At 36.1% G+C, this 24,477-nt stretch overlaps 13 protein-coding genes and 1 non-coding gene across 14 annotated transcripts; 5 read left to right on the forward strand and 9 right to left on the reverse strand. All coding sequences in view use genetic code 12, as the record gives it.

The window, feature by feature from the left end:
• Positions 1–318: 318 nt before the first annotated feature.
• Positions 319–1,569, forward strand: DEHA2D17556g (DEHA2D17556p; the record flags this gene model as incomplete). The annotated part of the gene is made up of 2 exons (XM_459250.1): positions 319–334; positions 401–1,569. The coding sequence occupies 2 exons, from the start codon at positions 319–321 to the stop codon at positions 1,567–1,569; spliced, it is 1,185 nt and encodes a 394-aa protein (XP_459250.2).
• Positions 1,570–1,768: 199 nt separating this feature from the next.
• Positions 1,769–4,051, forward strand: DEHA2D17578g (DEHA2D17578p; the record flags this gene model as incomplete). The annotated part of the gene is made up of 1 exon (XM_459251.1): positions 1,769–4,051. The coding sequence occupies one exon, from the start codon at positions 1,769–1,771 to the stop codon at positions 4,049–4,051; it is 2,283 nt and encodes a 760-aa protein (XP_459251.2).
• Positions 4,052–4,126: 75 nt separating this feature from the next.
• On the reverse strand, positions 4,127–5,329 carry DEHA2D17600g (DEHA2D17600p; the record flags this gene model as incomplete). The annotated part of the gene is made up of 1 exon (XM_459252.1): positions 4,127–5,329. The coding sequence occupies one exon, from the start codon at positions 5,327–5,329 to the stop codon at positions 4,127–4,129; it is 1,203 nt and encodes a 400-aa protein (XP_459252.1).
• Positions 5,330–5,559: 230 nt separating this feature from the next.
• Positions 5,560–6,693, reverse strand: DEHA2D17622g (DEHA2D17622p; the record flags this gene model as incomplete). Its single annotated transcript, XM_459253.1, has 1 exon — positions 5,560–6,693. One exon carries the CDS (start codon positions 6,691–6,693, stop codon positions 5,560–5,562), a length of 1,134 nt encoding a protein of 377 aa, XP_459253.1.
• A 322-nt stretch (positions 6,694–7,015) lies between these two features.
• On the reverse strand, positions 7,016–10,438 carry DEHA2D17644g (DEHA2D17644p; the record flags this gene model as incomplete). Its single annotated transcript, XM_002770287.1, has 1 exon — positions 7,016–10,438. The coding sequence occupies one exon, from the start codon at positions 10,436–10,438 to the stop codon at positions 7,016–7,018; it is 3,423 nt and encodes a 1,140-aa protein (XP_002770333.1).
• Positions 10,439–10,557: 119 nt separating this feature from the next.
• Positions 10,558–10,629, reverse strand: DEHA2D17666r. Its single transcript has one exon. It is a non-coding gene; the product is annotated as a tRNA-Gly (tRNA).
• Positions 10,630–10,787: 158 nt separating this feature from the next.
• On the forward strand, positions 10,788–13,225 carry DEHA2D17688g (DEHA2D17688p; the record flags this gene model as incomplete). Its single annotated transcript, XM_459255.1, has 2 exons — positions 10,788–10,806; positions 10,878–13,225. 2 exons carry the CDS (start codon positions 10,788–10,790, stop codon positions 13,223–13,225), a joined length of 2,367 nt encoding a protein of 788 aa, XP_459255.2.
• A 477-nt stretch (positions 13,226–13,702) lies between these two features.
• DEHA2D17710g (DEHA2D17710p) lies at positions 13,703–13,981 on the reverse strand (the record flags this gene model as incomplete). Its single annotated transcript, XM_459256.1, has 1 exon — positions 13,703–13,981. The coding sequence occupies one exon, from the start codon at positions 13,979–13,981 to the stop codon at positions 13,703–13,705; it is 279 nt and encodes a 92-aa protein (XP_459256.1).
• A 1,635-nt stretch (positions 13,982–15,616) lies between these two features.
• Positions 15,617–17,845, reverse strand: DEHA2D17732g (DEHA2D17732p; the record flags this gene model as incomplete). The annotated part of the gene is made up of 1 exon (XM_459257.1): positions 15,617–17,845. One exon carries the CDS (start codon positions 17,843–17,845, stop codon positions 15,617–15,619), a length of 2,229 nt encoding a protein of 742 aa, XP_459257.2.
• Positions 17,846–18,100: 255 nt separating this feature from the next.
• DEHA2D17754g (DEHA2D17754p) lies at positions 18,101–20,260 on the reverse strand (the record flags this gene model as incomplete). Its single annotated transcript, XM_002770288.1, has 1 exon — positions 18,101–20,260. The coding sequence occupies one exon, from the start codon at positions 20,258–20,260 to the stop codon at positions 18,101–18,103; it is 2,160 nt and encodes a 719-aa protein (XP_002770334.1).
• A 238-nt stretch (positions 20,261–20,498) lies between these two features.
• On the forward strand, positions 20,499–20,744 carry DEHA2D17776g (DEHA2D17776p; the record flags this gene model as incomplete). Its single annotated transcript, XM_002770289.1, has 1 exon — positions 20,499–20,744. One exon carries the CDS (start codon positions 20,499–20,501, stop codon positions 20,742–20,744), a length of 246 nt encoding a protein of 81 aa, XP_002770335.1.
• Positions 20,745–20,997: 253 nt separating this feature from the next.
• On the reverse strand, positions 20,998–22,080 carry DEHA2D17798g (DEHA2D17798p; the record flags this gene model as incomplete). The annotated part of the gene is made up of 1 exon (XM_459260.1): positions 20,998–22,080. One exon carries the CDS (start codon positions 22,078–22,080, stop codon positions 20,998–21,000), a length of 1,083 nt encoding a protein of 360 aa, XP_459260.1.
• A 595-nt stretch (positions 22,081–22,675) lies between these two features.
• On the forward strand, positions 22,676–23,272 carry DEHA2D17820g (DEHA2D17820p; the record flags this gene model as incomplete). Its single annotated transcript, XM_002770290.1, has 1 exon — positions 22,676–23,272. The coding sequence occupies one exon, from the start codon at positions 22,676–22,678 to the stop codon at positions 23,270–23,272; it is 597 nt and encodes a 198-aa protein (XP_002770336.1).
• A 223-nt stretch (positions 23,273–23,495) lies between these two features.
• Positions 23,496–24,275, reverse strand: DEHA2D17842g (DEHA2D17842p; the record flags this gene model as incomplete). The annotated part of the gene is made up of 1 exon (XM_459262.1): positions 23,496–24,275. The coding sequence occupies one exon, from the start codon at positions 24,273–24,275 to the stop codon at positions 23,496–23,498; it is 780 nt and encodes a 259-aa protein (XP_459262.1).
• Positions 24,276–24,477: the final 202 nt, after the last annotated feature.

Here is a 24,477-nt window from a genome sequence, read left to right on the forward strand (position 1 = left end):
AATGATGCTGGGCCTTTGAGATAGCGTAGATAAGTAGTTTCCTAGTCTTGTGTGTATCTGATTAGAATCGTCTTAATGTCTAAAACTCACGTGCGCTATATTTCCCCCACTTCCGCAATTTCAACGTAAACACAATGATATCTCTAGGCTAGTACTTACTTTAATCATAACAAAGCGGTATATTTTGGATATTATATTGATACAAACCGTTGTTATTAGAGCAAGGAACTATACTACAGGATATTTCACGGTTGATTTAGTAGAAAAATACACTTAACATCGATAATTGAGAGATTCTAGTAATAGCAGGAGAAACCCATGTCAGATTCAATTGGTAAGTATATTCTTCTTTCCCCACCACACATAAAATATATTCAAAACATTTAACTAACTATTCTAGATCGTGTCTTTGTTAAGGCAATTACTACCATTAGAGCATTGTCTTCTAGGTCTAATTATGGGACATTACCTCGTCCTCCGGCAGAGAACAGAATAAAGCTATATGGGTTGTACAAGCAAGCTACGGAAGGTAATGTAGAGGGGGTGATGCCACGGCCTGTGGGATTCAGTTTGGAAGACGAGGGAGCTAAGAAAAAATGGGATGCTTGGAAACGGGAAGAAGGATTGTCCAAGACTGAGGCTAAGAGACGGTATATATCTTACCTTATTGACACCATGAAGGTGTATGCCAGTGGTACTTTGGAAGCAAGGGAGTTGTTGAGTGAATTGGAGTATTTATGGGACCAGATTAAGGATTTACAGTACACACCAGAAGAAGAATATGATCACCCTCAAATACCCTTGCCGTCCCACTCACCGCTGTTTTCGCAGGCTCAATCCGATAGATATTCAACAACAACCCCATTACCGTTGCCAAGTAACTATTCTGCGTCAGTTTCCAATCTACAATATAGGAATAACCTACAGAAAATATATTCCCACTCGAGGAAAAATACCATGCTCTCGATCAATGACTACGTGCTGCAACAGAGACAACAGCAACAGACACAGCAACAGACTGGTGGAAACCCGCATAATATTGCTGCCTCTGTGTATTCGCTTCCTGCGACTGAAAATCAGAAAATTGATCCAAAACCTATACATTCCTTACCTGCAAACAGCCAGTCTGTAAGCTTGGAAGATTTTAAAACGTGGCAAGGAGAGATCAATTTGATCATCAATAAGCTTTCGAGAGAACAGTTTCACAAAAAACCAATAGCGTCTCATAGGGGATTGGCTAGGTACCAGGATCATAGCGAATCCGAAAGCGACTTGAGCACTGATGCAAAGACAAGGTTGAAACGCCGGATCGTTCAAATATTGAAGCTTGTATCTGCAAATGCTTTGAAGTTTGCAAAAAATTTCTCCATTAGCTTATTAGCTTTGATGGTAATTGTGTGGTGCATTAAGAAGAATGTTATAGTCAAGCAGACAATCGTCAAACAACCCATAAATAATCTGAAACATCCGAAGAAAGAGTTGGTTATAAATATGATATTAAATACGGATGAGAATAAATGGTTTATCCGTTTATTGAACATTATAAATAGCTTCGTCGGGTTTGTTTAACCCAATAATAAGTAGTTTGCAATATATGATAAAGCCTTACGTCTTCATTTTAGTAGGTGCAGTCATGTGACCAATTTTTTTTAATTTCGGTTGAAAAATTTCGAGATGAGTATAATAGTACGAAGACTGATACTAGTAAGACTATATTTGACATATATATTTCCGTATAGAATAGTCAGAACATTGAAGATCGTGAAATATGGATATTCATCGTTGTCGTTTTGTGGACTATACACCTCACACTATTACATCCACAGCGTTTTCACATTCATCCTCATCAACACAATTTGCTTCCAATGATTTACGTTTAGCCATAGGTAGAAGTAACGGAGACATTGAAATATGGAACCCTAAGTATAACTGGACACATGAATTAACATTACCAGGATCTCGTGGACGCTCCATTGAAGGGTTATGTTGGTCTACTACTAAGGATGAGCCATCACCAAGATTATTTTCCATCGGAGGATCTACATACATAACTGAATGGGACTTAACTACAGGAAAGCCGATTATTAACTATGACTGTAATGCAGGAGTTATTTGGTCTATCGATGTTAATGAAAATGGTGATAAGTTAGCTGTTGGTTGTGATGATGGTTCAGCCGTTATTGTCGATATTTCAGGAGGGCCGGGCTCATTAGAACATGATTTGATTTGCCAGAGACAAGACCTGAGAATTTTGAGCATAAAGTGGTATGGAAATGAAAAATTAGTAAGCGGGTGTGCTGATGCCAGATTGAGATGCTGGTCTGCAGTTGGTGAGACGAGAGGTAGATTAATGGGTACTATGAGAGTCGATAAGTCCAAAACTGAAAGCACATTAGTATGGTCAGTGATAGTATTACCTCAGAAACGTCAAATAGTTAGTGGTGATTCTACTGGCTCAATCAAATTTTGGGATTTGGATAATTTCACGCTCTTGCAAAGTTTTAAAGTTCACGAAGCAGATGTTTTATGCTTAACGAGCGACTTCACTGAAGAAAAACTCTTCTCTGCGGGGGTTGATCGTAAGATTCACCAATTTGACTTGATTACGAACAAGAATAAAACCTCAAAGTGGGTCCATAGTTTTAGTAGATTGTTGCATTCGAATGATGTTAGATCAATGTCTATCTACGAAAGCAAAGGCTGTAATTTCTTAATAAGTGGTGGTGCTGAAAGATCTGTTGTCATACAATCCGTTCAACAATTCCATGATGGGAAGTACAGGAAGTTAGCAATTAGTCAGCAAAAGCCAAACGTTGTTATTAACTCTTCTAAAAACTTAATTATAATGTGGCAAGATCAAAATATTAAGATCTGGAAGGTATTCAGCGATGAAGAGTCCAGTAATAAACATAAGTTGGTGGCCAAATTAACTTTGGCTGATGACGAGAATATAACCAGTGTTAGCATTAATGAAGAGGCTACCTTATTAGCTGTTTCAAGATTGACATCGTTGAAAGTGTTTGAATTGTCACAACCTAATAATAATAATTATAAGTTAAAGGTTTCTAAAATCAGGGATGAAACTTTTGATTCCTCATTCGGTGGAGCAAAGAAGGTTGTATTTTACTCAGACAATAAATTATTGGTTTTGACACCAGAAGAAGAGATCCTTAAGTTTATTGTTGATTCTGAAAATCAAACGGTTTCATTCGAAAATGAAATTGAAACTGTGAATTCGACAGTTGACAAGAAATCAAAATTAACTTATAATTCAACTATTAAAAATCTAGCAATTTCTAAAGATTCGAAGTACTTAGCTATTTCAAGATTTAATTGTTCGATAGAAATTTTGGCTTTAGACGAAGATGAGTCCCCATATATTTTAACCAAATTATCCTCATTACCTCACTTAGTAAGTTTTACCAACAATAATACGTTATTGGTTTTAACTGAAGAAAATAAGCTATACGAATTTTATATTAAAAGTAATACTGATTCTACAGTGGAGACTTTGTTGACTCCATGGTCCAAGAGAAACTCAGAATTTTTACCAAAACAATTCTTAACTTTAGAAGATAAGCCTCAAGGTTTATTTACCGAGTCATCAAATGATTCTTGTAAAATATGGATTTATGGGTCAACATGGTTATCATTTTTTGATTTATCTGTTAATATTCCAATTAACAAAACCTATCAAAATACTTCGAATGTCACTAATAAGAAAAGAAATAGAGATGGACTTACTATTCAGAATAATAACAATAATAATGACGAAGAAAATGAATTCGATGGTAACCAAGATATAGTTGAAGATAACGCGGAAAGATTAGAGCTTTCATTAAAACAAAGTCAAATTAATAGATTAAGACAAAAGATTCAAGATGATGAATCAACTGACGTCAATGACACAGCAAAGCCATTTTGGTTAACGACTAAATATAGACCTATTATGATGGTTGATGTATTCGGTAATGGTATAGTTGTTATTGAAAGACCATCTTTCTCTATACCTTCTACGCCTGCTTTTAACTTACCAAAATTAAAGGTCTAAGGTCTGATTGCATTTATATATTCATCAAGCATATAGTTTATAAAAATATGAAAAGATAGACAACTATTGTATAATTCAGTCGATTTTTGGGACGACTCTTGCTCCTTGAAAGAACACTCTAGCAGCAGAGCCACAACCTATTAAACACTTTTGAGGATTGCCATCTCCATCTTTATCTTCGTTTTTAAGCGACCAGCCTTTTCTTTCGCCAAATTCCTGCTTGTATTTAGAATCATAAACATCTCTGTAAGTAAGATGTGGTTCGAAACTTTGAATATATAAGCCATCATTTGGGTCTCTCATATACTTGTAAAACATAACTAAATGTCTCTTAATTTCTTCTTCAATTCTTTGAGGTAACCCCTCTGGGGCTTCATTACCAATGTATAATAAATAATCAGCCAATCCTTCTATTAACAACTGAACAAAATACGAAGCATCTCTCCAATATCTTTTATCATCACTGTAGTCGCGATCGTAGAAGAACACATTTCTGTTAATAGCAGCTTTGGCTAAATCATCAGCAATATCTTTCCACTTCGTTTCCTTTGTAATATTATACAAAAGTGAAGCTGCTGATAACGTGGTTCCTGTATTGTAAGAGTATTTGGTATCGTTCACGTCCGTTGCAGTATCCTGAATACCATCCATTATCAAACCATCATCTTCGCTACGCAAGACTTTAATTTGCCAGTCAATGCATTTGGCAGCAAAATCAACATAGATTTTTGCTTCATTAGGAATAAACTTTGAAATTTGCAAACAAGCCTTAGCTGTTTCTCCTGTAGTGCATGAATTTAAATACGCATTCTTTAAATGCCATTTCATTCCACCTTTTGTCTTTGCATCGGGGTTGGTGTTCCAACCACCCATCAAAAACCGAACTAACTCTCTACCCTGATCCAAGTGTTTTTTATTTCCTGTGACCTCATACGCTGTAATCATTGCACTAGCAACTTGTGCATCGTCATCATAATAAATGTCTTCATCTGTTCCGGCATTTTCTGCAGCCGAATATCCCTTTAGATGGTTATTTTTATATTTACTAAAAATATGAATTGCTGGGTCAACTAACGGCACGAATTCCTTATAAATTCTGGCAGCATCAACAATTGCTTGAGAGGCAACTGAAACAGACCAAATAACAAACTTTTTATCGTCGTAACAGCCTGAACATTTTTTTGGAGCTATGTAGTTGTTCTCGGATTTATTGTAATACAACATCCACATATTACGAACAACGTGGTATCCTTCTAGGTTGGGGTTAGTAAGTGACATTCTACGTGATGAATATTATATTTTGAATGTAACTTATAGGTGGCTTATCAAAGTTTTCAAGGAAGAGCTTTTTTATAGTAGTTGCTTCAGAATTTGAAGCAACCTCACGCCGCACATGGGCAATATTTCTAGAACTCTGCACGAATAATTAATAGGAACATTATTTGGAATACATCTAGATATATAAATTAAAATAAATTAAGCAAATGATTAATAGAGAACTAAAGTATTTAAATATCTTCGTTTGCTGGTTTTCTACAAACGTATAACATCATTGGTGTGAATAATTTTTGACGACCACCTTCGACTAAATTAACAGCGGCGTCTTCTAATGCGTTAGTAACTTGCTTAGAACCCTTTGGAGCTAAACCAAGTTTTTCCATTAAACCAACAGCTTCCGTAGTAATAGTTCTACCAACCTTAGAAGTTCTAAAGATAGTGAAATAGTCACTTAAAGTTTGGACATATTTCCATTCACCAGATAAAGGATAGTACCATGGAATATCATCTTCCTTGTCAGCTAAATCAGCTTCGTATTCGATTTCAAACCCAACCGATTTTAAAGCCTTTTCAGCAACTTCTCTCTTGTACATCTTTGGAATACCATCACCAACTTCAATACCGTATGCAATTTTACGATGTTCTTCGTTTTCATCGTCGTATTTATCAGTCATGACCCATTCGTAAACACCAAAGACACCACCTGGCTTTAATACCTTGTAGATTTCAGAGTAAACACCTTCTAAAACTGGTGCGTGGACAGTGGCTTCAATAGCATACACGGCATCGAACGATTCGGCTTCAAAATCCATTTGCATAAAGTCACCTTTAACGAACGATAATTTATCGTCTAACTTATATTTTCTAGCATAGTGGTTGGCTCTTTCAATCTGGTAGTCATTGTTGTTTAAACCAACAATAGAACAGTCGGTAAATCTACAGATTTCTCTAGCTGGTCCACCGACACCACAACCAACGTCTAAAACCTTCATATTTTCATTAATTTGCATCTTGTGAGCTAAGAAATGTTCATGTCTAGCAGTAGCTTGACGGAAAGCTTCCCCGGTGTAATAACGGGAAAAGTGGAAAGATGAACCCCAACCATATTCGTAGAAGTCAGTAACTAAATTGTAGTAATGAGCAGTCAAATTAGAATAATCACTTAATCTCTTATCTTCATCTTCCTTGGTGACACCACCATCCCAGTGCTTGAAGTAACCATCGTTGGCAACTTCGGAGGCATCTCTAGCTTTAGACATTAAAGCCTTTAAACCGGTCTGTTTGTAAGATTCACCATGCAAAGCTTTGGCAAATTTAGAATCCTTTTCGTGGTTCTTTTCCGCTAATTGTACTGCAGAAGGCATGTTGGTATTTATTATGTATATTTAGCGTAAGAAACAAGAGTTGAATCTTATAGGTGTAAATCTAAACAGATATGTTCTTAACTAAAGAGTTGAAATTTTCACTCTGAACACTTTTTCAGTTTTATTTATATTTCTTTTCTAACACGCGCTTCTCGTTAAATTTTTTTTTGCGATCGTAAATACTCGGTCGTTCCCGTCGTATACACTTATTCGTCGTTTAGGTACTTAACTAAGAAATTACTGTTTATACAGTAACATATAGTCGTTTATTTATAGACTTTGTATGCAAAATATGGGGTACGATATGCTCTCAACTCTGCATCTAATCCGTGTCCATTGGAAGGTGATAATCAATGTTTTCCTCCTCATCAAGCATTCTGTCAATTTCTTGCAAATTCTCTTCAACCTTTTCCGCATCGTTGTTTGACTCTTCAGCCTGGTTTTCATCTAAGTCCGATTTTTCATGCTTGTCTCCGGCGGATTCATCTAACTCAAGTAATGAATCTTTGTTTAGAACAAGAGAATTATTCAGTTGAAAACTCTTTTCCGAGATAAACAGATTTTTTTGTTCATTCTTCGAATTTTCGGCCTCCATCTGTTCAGCCTTGCCAATCAAGTCTTTTATCGATTGATGGAATTTATCAAAATTCTTCTCTGTTAACGCATCAAATATGAAATCTGGGTCGTGTTGGTTAGATTCAATCATGGACTTGGTATCTTCAATTGCATTTAGTAAACCTTTTAGAATCGTTGAACCAAGTTCTTCGGTGATATAAAGCTTGTTTAAGTTATTTATGATGATCTTCTTAATACTCTTAGGAGTATCTTGTTCAACTGCTTGGAGGAATCCCATTGATTGCCAAAAATGTGCCGGTGACTTTTTGATCTCTACTTGCGTCAAATTCACAAGATTGTTTGGATCACACCAATGAATCAACTGTTGAATAATGGAAGTAGGCGACGCAATATTTTCGTACTTCGAAAACTCTCCACCATCTCTAAACATTCTAAAGAAACAGTCCCCGCTAATGCTGGCCACTTTATCCTGGTGAGTAGGATGACTAAACGCATAAACAGGTATGCAGAAGGCTAGAGTTTGCCTTAATGCATGATTATCTATATTCAACGGATGGAAATACGTCAAAATCAAGGTTTCGAATAATTGCTTCTCTTGGTCTTCTTCTTTTTTCTTTTCTCTGGCTCCTATTTTCCTTGCCTTCCTTTCATTTTTAGCTTCCAGATCTTCATCATCACCCTCATCATCTTCATCTTCATCTTCATCAACTACCTCTTCGTCGTCATCATTATTAACGTTGAGCTTGCCTCCCTTACCAAAATCAGTCAATATATCGGCCAAAAATAATTTGCATAGACCTTCCGCAACAACACATTGTAAGTTTGGCATCTCATAAATTCTTAAAATTTTATAAAACAATCTTGCTAAAGAAAGAGAATCGACACCTCCTTCAATATCCAAGACTGAAACACCGTAAGTAGATAAAATATCAACAATTATCTTCACACAAATTATTCGTAATTCTTCGTCAGCTTTTGTGGCCGCCATACCGAATAAGTATAAGTTCTCAATTGCTAGCTGTTTCTCTAATAATGAAAATAAACCCAAACATTTTAATCCTAACGATCTTATGACAGGTTGTTCGTTTCTTAATACTGCTGGGCGTACTAAACTTTCAATTAATGATCCCAAAGAATAGTTATTTTCTAATGACTCTTCAGTGAGTTCTAATAAATGTTGAGTTATCAATAAACATTGGATTATGATATCATCTGGCGCTTGTTTCGGTTGCTTCTTACGCTTTTTGTGCAGTTGGCTACCATTTCTACCCATATCCTCATTAGCATCTTCACCAATTTCCTCTTGTTTATCATTATCTTCGTCTTCCTCATCTTCACTATCACTATTACGAAACCCGGAAATAGCAGAGTGGAATGTATCTTCGTCATTTTCATCCATATAAGAGTCACGAATATCAGTAACAATTTCTGTACACATTGCTAAAAAGTCTCTCTCATTTATAGATATTTTTCTCAATACCTTTAAAGAACTTTCAATTAATTTATCAGACAATTTATCATTGGCCAACGAGGATCTTATTATTTGTAACATTTTACGTCTCCCAATTTCATCGCTAAAATCGTATTGCTTGGAGATCAACAATAATTGCTGAATAACAAACTCCAAATCCTTTAATTGTTCGTGAAACGATGTGTATTCTTCGTCCATATCTTTATTTCTTTGCATAATTTGTTGCTTTTCATTAGCAATCGTTTGAAATTCCTTCTTGAGCTTTTTCGCTTGTGAAACCTTCTTCTTTTTATAGTTGGAATCTTCGATACCATCAATATCTTGGAATAATTCATGTTCTTCATATTGAAGCTGTTGTAACTTTGAATCTGTTTCTTTTAAAGATGATCTGTACGATTCGTAATTTTCAATGAGTTCATTATTTGAGTCTATGATTTGTTTTCTCAAATTGAGGTACTTGTATAGTAAATCAGCCAACTCAATAGATTCTGGAAAATTCTTCTCAATTATGTCATATAAATTGTGTTCGTTACAATGTTCATAAAACGTTCGTATTAAAAATGCCTTCTCAGTCGTCAATTCCTTCCAGGTATTCTCCGTGATTTCAATGCTGGCTAATTTATCTGCTCTTTCCCTATAAAAAGTCATCATCGCAGTATCAGCAATATCGCTATCAACAACTTTCAAATTTTCAATCAATTCAATCAAATCATTGTCAACGATATCTAACCAGTTACTACTAAACATTTTTATTGCATTCTTCTGAACACTCTCATCTCTGTCATTCAACCCCCATTTTAATAGATTCTCTCTTAAATGAAAATCAATATCTCTGAAATCCCCTAACTCTTTTATGATTCTAGAATAGACTAATCTTCTATTTATGGAATTTACATCTCTTGCACGTTCCAAAAGAAATGGAATAGTAACCTCATTTTTAGCTAAATTCAACAACGCAGCCCTCCTTACTTCCGCGCTATCATCATTTTGGATAGCTATCAACAAGCTCTGGGTAGCCTTATTAACTTGATTATCAACTGAATACTCCCCTTCCTCAGGTAAATTAATATATTGGAAGCTAGATATGGCAACTACTGCTTGAATTCTCACATTCGCTTCCTTGTCAAATAACCTACGATTTAACGACCAATGTAAGGCTTTGAATAGTTCTTCGTCAATCTCTCCAATATAATTAACAATATAAGCCAACAACTGAACCACTCTGTAACGTACATTTTTATCTTTAGCCTGAATACCTCTTAATAAATGACGCAATAAATAATCAACAAACCTTCCAGCTGATGTCTCCTCCTCCTCTTCTTCATCAGAGTCTGAATTGTCGGATGACATATCCCTGTCGCCTTCTTTATCATTCTTCTTTTTCTCTTTCAAAGTTTCCTCATCCTTATATAAAGCTGAAACAAATATAGAGCAAAATTTGGCAACTCTATCCGCTACCTGCTCCCCTTTTTTTAAGGATAATATTTTATTGAGTAGTTTAACAAATTTCAATATAAATCCTTCCTCATACCCCAACATAATTGCTCGTTGTTGTATGTTCTTCAAGACAATTACCAATTTTCTATGCCCCGATAAACTTAGTTGGGCGTCCTGAAAAACATGAGCCATCGCATTTCTTATACTATCAAGATCATTGATCTTCTTGATCGATGTTAGAGTAGGCTTCTCTGTAGTCATATAATATGTTTAGTTTGTATGGGATTAAAAAGAAGTATTATACTAAACCAGTGGATCTGTATATGAATCGTAAACAAAACAATAATTATTGAGGATGCGTAAAGCGATTCAAAAAAAAATGAGCGATACGGGAATCGAACCCATGTCACCTGCTTGGAAGGCAGATATGTTAACCACTACACCAATCGCCCTTTATTGAAAAAATATTATTTTTTAAACAAAATATTCTATTTAGTAATAATATACAGGTATTTGGATACACAACTAAAACTTTTCAGAAAGGTTTACTGAAGGTTATCTAAGATAATTATCTATATACATAGATATCTCTTTAGAATAATATTATAATATGCTGAATTTGCATCATGGTATGTAATTATTCGATGATATACTATATACTTTCAAAACTATATCAAACAATTTGCTAACATATTACTAGCAATGAATGATTTAAATTTAGATGAATATGTTGATATAACAGGAGAGTTTTTCGAATCTGTAAGGACTATACGTGATAATAAGGTTGTTCAATCTCCATTATTCAATTTGCTAGAAGGAACAAGAGCTGTTGAAATTGGTAATAAGAAATTGGACACTGGCTTGATACCTTTGAGTGAAATAGACTATAATTTTGACACCTCTTGTCCTAAGGACGCAGATAAGGTAATTGCAATAATCAATGGGTTAGTTCGACTGTATACTAGCTGGTTGAATAATTCTTCGTTACCAGTCACTGTGTTGTCATGTCGTTATGTCCAAATATTGTTAGAAAATTACCAAGGCAGTTTAAATGATTGTACATTTGAAAACAAAAGGCTCCCCAAGCAGACAAAACATGATAAGGATACTGTTGAATGGAAACTAGTCCATAAAGTATTGAACTCATTTATTCTTGGTCTTGTTAAATTTGTTGGTATATCATTACAAATTGCATTCAATACATTATACGAAGAAGAAGACTTAACTACCAGAAATTTGGATTTGGATTTCTTGACTGATATCTCCCCTGAATTCATAAGTAAGAGAATTAATGACTCAATACATTGGCTTAATCAAGACAGTGGGATTCAAAACCAAAAGAAGGAAATACTATGTGAATATCTTGAGCTTGTGAATAGAATGCTCGATATACAGCTGATATTATCCATCGCTGTTCCAATATTTGAGAAGGATGATAAGAAAAATATCAAGAATGAGATACAATTCTTGCAATTAGGCCTTCAAAATATTAAAAGGTTATCGCAAGTAGATTTTGAAGGTTTCCAATTGCCTCCAGGAAGTTTTTCAAAGTTCGTGCAATTTGACTCCAATAATAGAAGTATTCCAGCTGATTTATATATGGCCACGAACGACGAATGCTTTCAAAATTTACAAAAAATGTTTAAATCTATTTATAACTATGTTATTGAATCAAACGAATTACTCAATATTAATCATTTTGATCAGTTTTTAAGTTATGATATTTCTTACAACATAAACCCGGAATATAATGTAATTTCCAGAGGATTGTTTCAGCTATATTTAATTCGAGACGATAAATCAATTTTGGGATCTAGAGAAACAATCACTTCTATGGGTATGAAATTAATGGAAAATACATCATGTTTGCAATCGCTGATTTTTCACCCAGATACATGGACATCAATCCAAGGTACTGAGGAACATATAAATACTACGAAAGAGGAAATTTTAATTAAATTGAACCAATTGTTGAGTGATATTGAAACTGGAATGTACCATAACTTGAGTTGTGTTACTAACAATAGATGTAGACAAAGACAGCTCATGTCAAGAGGCATAGTTATCTGGGATACATTGCAAGTTAGTTCCGAATCCTTAGAACTAGAATTATGGCAAGAATATGGGATTGGCGATAAAATCGAAGGACTTGACTCTGCAGAGGATAACCCCTCGTTACCATTATCGTCATTTGTATATGTTACAAAGTTAAATGTAATGTTGGAAGTAGCATTAAGAGGTCTTGAAACGAATATTTACAAGCCGTTTGAAATGAGTTGGATGTATTGGTACATATCATACTTGACACAGGTAATTGCAGAATTTTACTCTAATCAGATAAAATCAATCAATGACCTGAGAATATATTCTATTACTACATCTGTCCCAAAAAAGATTAAGAAGTTAAAATCTGGCCCCAAAAAACAAAAGTTGAAACAACAAAATGAAATTCACCAAAAGATTCATTTACCTATGCTTAATAAAATAAATGACTACAATAATAGTTATATCATTGAATCCTATAAGGGTTTGCGCATGTTGAGCGATGGTGTGAGAATGTTGTTTATTATGTTGCATGCGTTAGAAGTTACTAATATTACGCCATCTTTCGAATTAAGTTCATTAGAGAGAATATATGATCTTCAAATGAAACCATGGTCGTCGGTTGGGGTACCTAATTTACCACATTATAAACAGTATGAAAAATCCATTAGCATAGATTTTTTACGTAAATTGCCTCACCCTGAAAAACTTACTAAGATCAAGCAATTTCTTGAGACAATTATCGATAAATTTAATGATAGCAAAAAAATCTACATGTCGATAAGCAAGATGATTGAAAATGATGACGAAGGACAATTTATAGGCGATGGAATAACAGAATGGTATAAATCATTAATTAAAACTTGTGTTATGTACTCAATTGAAGTAAATAACATAATAAAATTGATTGATAGTGGATTCAATAAGGAAGATTACACTACTGAAATTGGCGAAGGATACCATAGATATTTTCCCAAAATATTTATTAAATTAAATAGAACATAGAATTATTTATTATAGTATTGAAGGATATATTCGAATATTAATATTATGTCTGCATTTACATTTATTTCTGATTATTAATTTCAGTATTATAATTTGATTGCAAAATCTATGCATTTTCGCAATTTAGATGGAATATTTAAAATCCAAATAAGACTGTCAAAAGTGCATTTAATACCACATGCCTTATTAGTTAAAGCAATTGGATAGATGTAGAGTAGCCATTGTAATAAGGAGTAATATATATTTACCTGACTTATAAGCGACTGGAATATTCTAATAATTTTGCCTAACATTTAATCTTCTACAAGCGATTCGCGCGGATACAAATGAAGTAAACAATCATACATTTAATAATAACACATAGATATACCAGGAATTCTAACTAAGACGTCGTTTCAATAACTAAGAACGGCTATTTTTTTTAAAAAAAGAATTCGCAAACAATAATATGGTACAAGCAATAAGAAGGTGTCACACCTAAGCAGCATTTTTCTTTGCATATTCAGCCTTTTCCTTCTCATATCTCTTCTTATCGGTATCAGCCTTATTTTCATATGGAATCTTGTCTTCTGGAGTTAAAGCCTTCCATTTTTCACCTAATAACTTACCAACTTGTCCGAATGAAATACCTGGGTTTTCAGCTCTGACAATGTCTCTGTTTTCGTTAGCGAAAAACATGTAAGCAGATAAGGATCTCTTTGGTGCATCTGGATCCTTCTTCTTTCTGGTTGTTCTCTTCTTTTCGGTTGGGGCCATTTTAAACTAATTTGTTAGTACTGAGCTATATTTCTCAGAAACCAGGATATTTCCTCGTATTATATGCTCTCAAGTATTCACACCATAAATAAACAACCACTCATGTAAACAAACGCGAATTTTTGGTCAACGCACGCTCAAACCATGGGTCCTTCATATTCGGTCCAGCACTGGTCATGTTGATTATATTGAATTAATAGGGGATGACCCGTCATGTCTACCTAGTACTCGACAGACCATCCAACTTACCAGTGTAATATCTAGACCTAAAATATGACTAGTAAAATTTTGTATTATCACACTATTGCATTTTCGCAACCTGGTATTCCATAATATATATGCTACCAGATAAACACCAAATGCAAACATGAACTTCTACTTCAATTCTACCACAACCCATAATGCACATTGTAGTCTACTGTAGTATTGTACTATGTATATCATAATGTTGTGTGCCATACGGTCATAATATAATTGTACTTAGTGAATACTCGATAGTGCGACCTCGTACATACATACTGTAATATTTAGTAGTAATAAAATATACTAGGGGAAAAAAACCACTAATTAAATAAAGGGATAGCCAAAATTATATAGTAGTTGGGAATTGGGACATTACGCTGCCTGGAATTGTATGGCGCTTAAAATTGCTGTACTCAATTATTTGTTAGTGCTGAGAATTACTGTGCTATTCAGCCCATTACTAAGGCGGTAGTACTAATTACTTAGTGCGGGAATTTACCGTGAGCAGGGCTACAAGGATATACAACATCCTCGTGTATATACCGAAGCAGACTTCGGCTACCAATATAGAATGGTGCCAGCTACGTGAGGAGAACTAGAGACGTATAATAGAGGAATATAATAGGCTGATGATTATGGCTAAAGAATGTTATCGGGAGTCGGCATTTGTGGATATAATTGGGCATATGATTAGATAATCGAAATATACATAGTATTATAGAGTAGTGGTGCTTTAAAGAGATTGACATGTAGACTTACCTTTAATATGGGACTGCAGGTGAAAAGCTGCAAAAGAAAATCACTAGATAGTAGGAAGCGTCAATACAACCTGGGCAGTGTATGTGGTAGGTCCAGATTCTTTAGATACGCGATTCTTGTATTCCGATATTGGGTGCGAAAAAGCGTGATCATACAATGCTGGTTGAATGAGGCATGACATGGCAGGCGATGAAGGCATTGTAGAAGGAACATGGGGGATGAAGTTCCAGACGGACCAATCATGGGGAATAATCGAATATAGGCGAATTGGCTCGGCATTTATGGTGCAGTTTACGATATCATCTGACGTCAAACAAACACATAACAAGAATGCAGAACATCGCCTAATGTAATGTAATGGGAGAGGATGAGGATGCTGGAACCAGGCGATAACCCGGAAAAGGTGCTAACAAGTTATTTACAAAAATAAGCTGGTTAGGTTAAATTGGTGCAGTATCCTCGATCATGTAAGACGTGCACCAAACATTCTTCGAAGGACGATGAAGAGGTTAATGTAGGTTAATGTGGTTCAGTTGCATAAAAACCGTTTTAGAAGAGGTAGCGACATGCAACAGATCTACACTAGCATAATAGACAAATTTATTTTTTTAATATTTAATAGTATTTCCTAACCTAATACCAGCCACGATATTGGTTGTTATCTTGGTAGCCACCGTATTGAGGATATTGTTGGTAACCACCGTATTGAGGAATACCTGGCTGTTGTGGTTGTTGCGATTGTTGTGGGATTTGAGATTGTGGGTTACCAGCTTGGTTACTAGCACTTGAAGAATCGTTGGCTTCACCTTGCGAGGCTGGGACAGACCCACTTTGGTTGTTCGATGGGTTTCCGGATTGCGCAGATTGGGCTTGACCTGGTTGAGGGTATGAATTATAGCCTGGATATCTGTTACCGAATTGGTTTGGTTGCCCATAGTATTGAGAGGCGCCGGTGTTACCGACACCCATAAAACCACTGTTAACACCGCTGTTTGGGGTCACGTTGGAGTTGGAGGTTGGGGTACCTTGAGCAGCAGCAACATTACCAAATCCACCTTGAGCACCTAAACCAGCACCGTTACCGTAGAATGGGGTGTTGTAGTAATAGTTGTAGTATGGATAGCCAAATGGAGCTGCTGGAACTTGTTGTTGTAAGGTGTTTGGGTTAATCTGGGATGTAATTGGAGATTGTGCTGCAACATTACCTTCTTGAGCACCGCTTGATGGTGGTTGAGAGGCAGCCTGAGCATACTGCGCATAATTAGCAGTAGCTGCTGGAGAAGCAGCAGGAGAGCTAACGACAGCAGCAGCAGCTTGTTGGTTATAAGCGGAATAGTCCATACCTGGGTAAACACCAAATTGAGCGCCTGGTAAAGTTTGGCTTCCTTGTTGAGGATATTGGGATTGTTGGAATTGATTGTAGTAATCATATTGCTGCTGCTGTTGTTGTTGTTGCTGTTTACTTTGGTTGTATTGCTGTTGAGGTTGTTGAGGCTGTTGAGGTTGCTGTTGAGGTTGTTGAGGCTGTTGAGGTTGTTGAGGTTGTTGAGGTTGTTGAGGTTGTTGAGGTTGTTGAGGTTGCTGAGATTGCTGAGATTGCTGAGGTTGTTGTTGCTGTTGTTGTTGAGCATGTTGCTGTTGAGCGTGTTGCTGTTGTTGTTGGTAAATTTGTTGATTGTAACGGTTTTGGTTTTGGTTTTGGTTTTGGTTATTGTATAAGCCGTAACGTTGTTGTTGCTGTTGTTGAGATTGTTCTCCAACTGGAGCAGAAATTTCCTCGGTAGTTTGTTCTGGCTGGGATTCCTTTTCCTCGTCTCCTAATGATAATGAACCGAAAGATACACCAACTGAACTTAATGGTTGAGAGGAAGTTGGTAAGACTACTTGTGCTGGTTGTTCAATGGTTTCTTCAGATGAAATGGATTCAGCTGGAATAGTGGTGGTGGTTTCTTCAATAATAATGGCTTCGACTGGCTCTTCTTGAGCTTGTTCAAATTGACCCTTGGATTCAAAGGATTCTTCTTGTGAACCTGATAAGGCTTGTTTGGTACGTGGCTTTGACTTTGGTTTTGGTGTAATGGCAGATGCCCAGGATCCTTGCTTAGGTTGTGGAACTGTAGCTTCTTTTAATACTGGTTTAGTAGTGGAGGTTGGTGTTTCTGTTGATTCAATGACTGTTGTTGTCTGTTCAATGATTATTTCATGTTCTTCACCTGCTTGAGCTACTGGTTCTGGTTCTGGTTCTGGTTCAAGTTCAGTTTCTGGTTGTGAATCTGATTCCTTATGTGACTTGTTATTTACCTTCACTCCATCCTTGGATAATGCTGCTGCCCATGAATTTGAAGATGGCACAGATGTAGCTCCAGATGTAGATGTAGATGTAGATGTAGTTGGTGCGGTAGGAGATGAATCCTTTCCATTGAACTTTGGATTTGGCTTCTTATTATGTGGTCCCTTTGAACTAAATTTAGACTTACTATTGGATGGATGTGCCTCCTTGTGATATTTATTTAATTTATGACCATGATCGGCAGAACTAGTATGTGTTGTGTTATTTGAAGTAACATTAGTATTAGGCACATTAACAAACTCATCATTTTCCTTTTCTTTCTTCTTATTTTTGGCTTCTTTTTTGATTGGTTCCCATTTGGAAACTTTATTGTTAACAATTAAGTCAATGACGACTTCTAAAATATTATTATGTTCAGCCAATAAACTTGATAAATCATCTGATTCCCAATCAGGGAACATTTCTAACAAACTAGTTAATTCAGTCGAAGAACTATTATTATTAGATGATGACGATGAATTATTACTAAATCTTTTCAGATGATTCTTATATGCTTTTCGTTGTGTAGACATGTTGTTTTATTTTATATAATATGTGATATGTATTTTTTAAATACAATAACAATTAGCTCCTAATTAATCTAATTGATTGATGTAAATTAAAATTAGCTACTTTACTAGCAGTTTATACCTTTCGAGTATCGTCTTCATTAATTTCTTTCGATCGTCGTCGAAATTTAAATGACACAAAATAAGAATTTTCATAGTCAAAGCACACGACCATATTTAACATTAGCCAATATGTGGGTGTATTGTGATCAAGAATACCTAATATCTACTTACTTGTTCTAATACAGGAACCAATGAAGTCGTAAGCGAGACAGATGCATCACCAGTAACCAAAGGACCGACTACATCTGTAACAAGATTATCAAACAACTCGTAAATGATATTCTTCAATTCGTCACCAGTCTGTTTGAAGTCTGGATACGAATTGACTTCCAACAAGGTCACGGAATAATCGTCATTTACCAAATAGTCTATACCAAAAACTTCAGCAGCATTGTCTAAAGGCTGGAAATTCATTTTATTGACACTTGTTGCAGCATTGAATAGTTCGCCTGTGATTTTTGCAACTTGATCAAATACAAGTTCCTTTTTTGTGGTAGAGAATTCCTTATCATCAAGATCCCAGAACGGAACAACAAGAGGAGTTGCATCCTCCTGTAAGCACGTATTTGTTAAGTGTCCGGCCATTGGAATTTCGCCACTTTCGTCCTCTTCTGGTGTTTCGTACAGCACATCTGAGAAAAGGGTTAAGATATTCTTGTAAACGTAGACTTTGAGATTACCACAGCACACCACATATGTTCTCAAGTGGAACTTTCTATTGGAATATGTGGATAATAATAATGGTTTATTCTTATATTCTTGTACGATAAAGTGACGTAATTGTGAAATTATGATACCATGTTTGTCGTCATCTTCTTCCTGCTCATCGTCGCTGTCTCCTTCAAATGAATTGAATATTTCTTGTAATTGATCAATTGTCTTGAAGATTCTAATTCCTTGGCCCTTGTCCGACATACTTGGTTTTAAAATCCACGTTTTCTCACTTGTTTCTATTTCTTCTCTTAGCTCGTAGCATTCATCCAACGCATCATCGAGGAATTCCGCATAATCAACCTCTAATTGATAACTAGTTGGAGCAGCATTGGCTAACACCAGTGATGGATTTTTCGCAACGAAATGATGAATCGTATTAGCCAAATAGTGCTTACGAATCAATGCTTTACGGTAAATATATGATGGAATAAAGTATTGTTTTGGGCATTCAGATATTAAATCTATATCCAAATCTTCGTATTCTCCGTAATGGAAGACCTTCAAATTTGGTTTGGATCTAATCTCAGACAAAATCGATACATCATCAGTAATACTAACATTGAAGAATTTCTTTTTGAATGCTTCAACCAATGGAGCGTAAATATAGGAGTCACTTCCAACGGTTATTAGGAATACTAAAGATTCATTTAGCGATAATTTGTTCACTAGACCACTAGATTCCTCATCTTCATCGTCCAATATTATTTCACCTGAGCGAGGTTCAGCTATATGGAAAGATGCTTTCAAAGGAGTGACACTAATGCCTTCGTCTAATAATACACGACTATCAGTGTGCCTATAGTCAGTTAAACCATCTTTATACACTTTCTTGAAATCTGGATTCCAATGGAATTGTTCCTGTCCCAATTCATTCACTTCTGAAGCCTTAGAGTAAATCGAGGCCCAATAATTTTCGAGGATTGGCGTGTAATGTATGCTTGTTCTTCCTAACTTCAATGATTCAATTAAAGGAACATTAATTGAATATAAATCAACGTCTTTCTGTTCTTGCAATTGGTTATACAACTTTTTAATTAACTTTACAGATATCTTTGCTGCTTCTTTCAAAATATCATAATCATGGTCTGAATTGATAAACGCATAAGATAAGGCAATGGACTTGATACCATGTGTTACCGCTTCCATCGCTGCTCCAACAGTACCACTAGCCAATATGTACAAGTTACTCGAATTCTTACCAAGGTTAGGTCCACTTAAGACTAAATCAATAGGCTTCTCTTTTCTTTCACCATATAAATGATGAATTCCTAAATCAGCACAAGCAGCCGGAGTACTATCAACTAGACACCATTCTTGATATTCAGGATCCTTTTGTAATTTTTCATTCACAGAGTAAAATGGTCCTTCGAAAGCATTAATACTATCGTTTTTAACCTTTGTAGAATTCTTTGTATAAATATAGGTGGTATACAATGTTTTACCGGCAAAATGGGCTTTACCGATCCACGATCTTTGTTGATTTGGGACTACTATTGACAAATCCCAGTCTGTAGTTTCGTTTATTTCGTCCACAAGGTATTTGATATAAGGACATGATATATCATTCAATGGACCATCATCGTTTGTTAACAAGACATGCATTTTTGATTATTCTATTCCTGGGTCTTTAGGCTAGTAAATGTGAATATTAATTTTGTGAGGAGATTTTTTTAGAGATAAATTTTCAATGGAAAATAAAACTGGTATTGTACAAATAATTAAACATCAGATTAATTACCATATAAGGAAGATGTCATTTTTTATAGGAGGTAGTTCACAATACTCTCAAGCAGCGGTTGATCCTGAAAAGATTAAACTTGCAGAAATTCAATTTACGGCTATGTCGACTACGTTTGGCAAGGTGTTGGATACTTGTCGGAATAAATGTATTCCTGCTGAATACGGTGAAAGTGAATTGAATACCGGCGAACAGTGTTGTATTGATAGATGTGTTGCCAAATATGTCAAAGCAAATGCCTTTATTGGTACCAATATAGAGAGAAAAGGGTTTAATCCAAATTATAGTATGCCAGAATACCAAAAAGTCAATAGTATGTTGGCGGAGGCAGAACGAAAACAGAAATGACGAATAGAAATTATTAGTACAAGATGGAGAATGGATGTAGGAGTAAGTCGACAAAGAATTAATTAAAGATTTGAATAAGCACATACCGAGTGACGAAGAAGAGACATCATTCCAAGTAGCGCAGTGCTGAAATATCCAATGGACATGTATATATACGACAATTTTTTTTACTACAGAAGCATTATTACAAATAAATAATTCGTATCATACACATTCAAGTATTTATTAACAGAGTAAAAATTGTACTTCAAATTTAGAGTTGACCCTTGGTGTGGAAGATTTCTAAACCTTCAGTGATTCTAGCGGACATAGTCTTTTCACCTTCTCTAACCCAGACTCTTGGGTCAAAGTACTTCTTGTTTGGTTTGTCTTCACCTTCTGGGTTACCAACTGGAGACATAAGGTAATCCTTCTTGTTTAAGACGTAGTCACGGATACCGGTCAAGTATGCGTATTGACAATCAGTATCTAAGTTAACCTTAACAACACCATGAGAAATGGCTTCATCGAAATCGGCTTGGGAAGAACCAGAACCACCGTGGAAAACCAAGAAAATTGGGGTGTCAGTAGAAGAACCGGACTTTTCCTTGGCGTATTTTTGGTGGTCACCTAAGATAGATGGTCTCAATTGGACGTTACCTGGCTTGTAGACACCGTGAACGTTACCGAAAGCAGCAGCAATGGAGAAGTTTGGTCCAATTGGGCTCAATGCTTCAAAAACCTTGTAGACGGTTTCTGGCAAGGTGTATAAAGAGTCCTGTTGGACGTTTTCGTTGTTGACACCATCTTCTTCACCACCGGTAATACCGATTTCCATTTCTAAGAATTGACCCATCTTGTGCATCCTTTCGAAGTACTTGACACAGGTACTAATGTTTTCTTCATCGGATTCTTCAGATAAATCCAACATGTGAGATGAGAACAATGGTTCACCGGTCTTGTTGAAGAATTCTTCATCAGCCTTTAACATACCATCGAACCATGGTAATAATTTCTTAGCACAGTGGTCAGTGTGTAAAACAACTGGAACACCGTATGCTGGAGCAATGGCTCTGATGTAGTGAGCAGCAGCAATAGAACCTTGAATAGAAGCTTCTTGGTTCTTGTTGTCAACACCCTTACCAGCAAAGTATGCAGCACCACCTTGAGAAGTTTGCAAAATGATTGGAGACTTAGAATCTCTAGCAGCTTCTAAAGCAGAAACAACTGTGGAAGAAGAAGTGACATTAATGGCTGGAATAGCAAATCCCTTCTTTTGTGCGTATAAGAATAATTGACGGACATCATCCCCGTAAAGGACACCGGATTTTCTTGATAAAACGTCTGTAGCTGACATGTTTCTTAATTAGTATAATTTATGTATAATTAATATTACCAAACCAATTGATTAAATAAATGGTGATTTGCTCCTCCTTATATAGTTTTTGAACACGCTACCCTCGGGGGTGCTCGACGTAATATGAAAAAAGTCCGAAGTTCTACACTACTAACCCGGGAGACTGTGAACCATATGATCTTTTATTATTGAAATGGATTATGTCATCGTGCCTTATACTACGTAATAGCTCTACATGTACGTACTTCGATTATATAAACGGATGATGTTACGTCTGAATAAGACTGGTTATAATGACGAGGTTTTAGTAGCAATTGAAGCAATGATGGTAGCTTACATCCGGAATTTATTTACACTCACCCAGCTTATTCCGTATTGCACCGGGACGCTTATGGAGATGTGAGTGAGTGAATGAGAGAGCGCTCATGGGAACACGACTTTCGGACAGCAAGTAGGATTTCCGACGCAATACAGGTGGCTAGTGGCGAAGTCCGAGGGTGATCGGGGGAACGGAGACAACCCCGGAATATGGTCGTAACTGATGGAAAAATCGAATACCGATTGCTTAATTTTTCACATCCTATGTAAATAGAGAATGCTAGAAGATACTGACTGGTACAAAAAGCATAAAATGAGTTTGATTACGGAAATCGAAGGGTTGTTTTATTTCCAATTCAACGTAGATTCGCAGGATGAGTTCAGTAAGATCTCAACGTTGATATCAGGGCATTTGCTGGAGCCGTATTCGATCTATGTGTACTGGTTTTTCTTGAATACTTGGCCCCAATACTGCTATATAGTTAAAGAATCCGCCGAGTCGCCAGATATAGTGGGGGTGATTATATCTAAGGTGGAGGCTCATCGGGATGTAAGAATGAGAGGGTACATTGGGATGCTAGTGATCGATCCAGCGTACAGAGGACGAAAAATCGCTACGCACTTGGTGAAGTTAACGGTGAATAGAATGGTCCAATTGGATGCGGTCGACGAGGTGATGTTGGAAACGGAGGTAATTAACAAGGGAGCATTGGGGTTGTATGAGTCGCTTGGGTTTGTGAGGTCCAAGAGACTCTATAGGTACTACTTGAATACACACGATGCGTATCGATTGATCTTGCCCATTTCTTCGAAGTCGGGCACAAGAATAGCATTTCTACCACCAATTGAGAGTTTTGAAGCAATGGCGACGTAAGATCGTACCGGAGTCAAATGGTATGAACTAGAGGTGCTTCGTAGCCGTTTCGGAACCAGATGCCCGCCCACATGCATGTTTGAGTGTACATAGTAAGGCTGGTGGGGTTCTACAATAGATCAGGATCAAATTGAGACCCGGCGATCTTACAATGCTACTTGCGGTAGCCAATATTTAGTACTGCATCATAATATACACTATGTCATATTAATCTATTAATCAATTAATCATCTTCATCAAACTTAGGAGCCAAGTAGAATCTTAAATATCCACCTGCATCTAACTTATACTCGAATAAGGCTGGGGTCTTGTCGGCTAACTTGATAGTAATGGTTCCAGCTAAACTGGTGGCCCTGATAATGTCACTTAAGTACTTTAAACCGAATGTTAAGTCTACTGGGTTTTCCAAGTTGACATTGATACTTTCTTCTGGGTGGTCCATGTCAGTGTATGGCTTCAACACAACAGAACCGGTACCATTTTCACCTTCAGAGCTGAATTTGACAGAATCTTTGGTAACAATGATGTTTAAAGATTCACTCAAGTTCTTCAAGTCACGTACAATCTTAGAGAATTCCCCAGATGGCATATTTATAACACTGTCGTAGTCCATGTCATCAATTTTTAAGAATTCTGAATCAATATCCATCAACTTCAAGGAGTATTCACTAACTCTTTCCTTCTTCTTATCTTCGAATATAGTCATCACGTTATCAGGACTGTCTTCTGCTAATAATGTTAAGTAGTCTTCATTATTACCACATTTTATAATTTTAGAGAATGATTCTAAATCAATACCTAAAGTGATGTCTCTGTCACAACGGTATTCACTGAATGCTGATTGACCAACCAATAACGAAACCAACAAAACTCTGGAATCATCCACAGCTTGGACGGTGATACCGTGTTCTGTGCAATTGAAGTTACACAACTTAACACAATCTTTAATCGAATCGACAATCTTCTTCAAAAGGGAAGCTTCATCAAATTTACCTTCAAGCATCTCGTTTACCTATATTTATTTACTTATAATTACAAAAAGCAAGAAGAAAAAAGTGAAAAGTACTGCAATTAAATATTTAGTTCTATACGCGTTGACAATTTGAGCTCAACGCGATTATTACATAATCGGTATATCGACAATCTATCTTCAAGGTGCCGAATCAATAGATATACGATTACGTCAATTGCTCAGAATGAGAGAG

Source organism: Debaryomyces hansenii (genome assembly GCF_000006445.2).
Source record: "Debaryomyces hansenii CBS767 chromosome A complete sequence".
Lineage (NCBI taxonomy): Eukaryota > Fungi > Ascomycota > Pichiomycetes > Serinales > Debaryomycetaceae > Debaryomyces > Debaryomyces hansenii.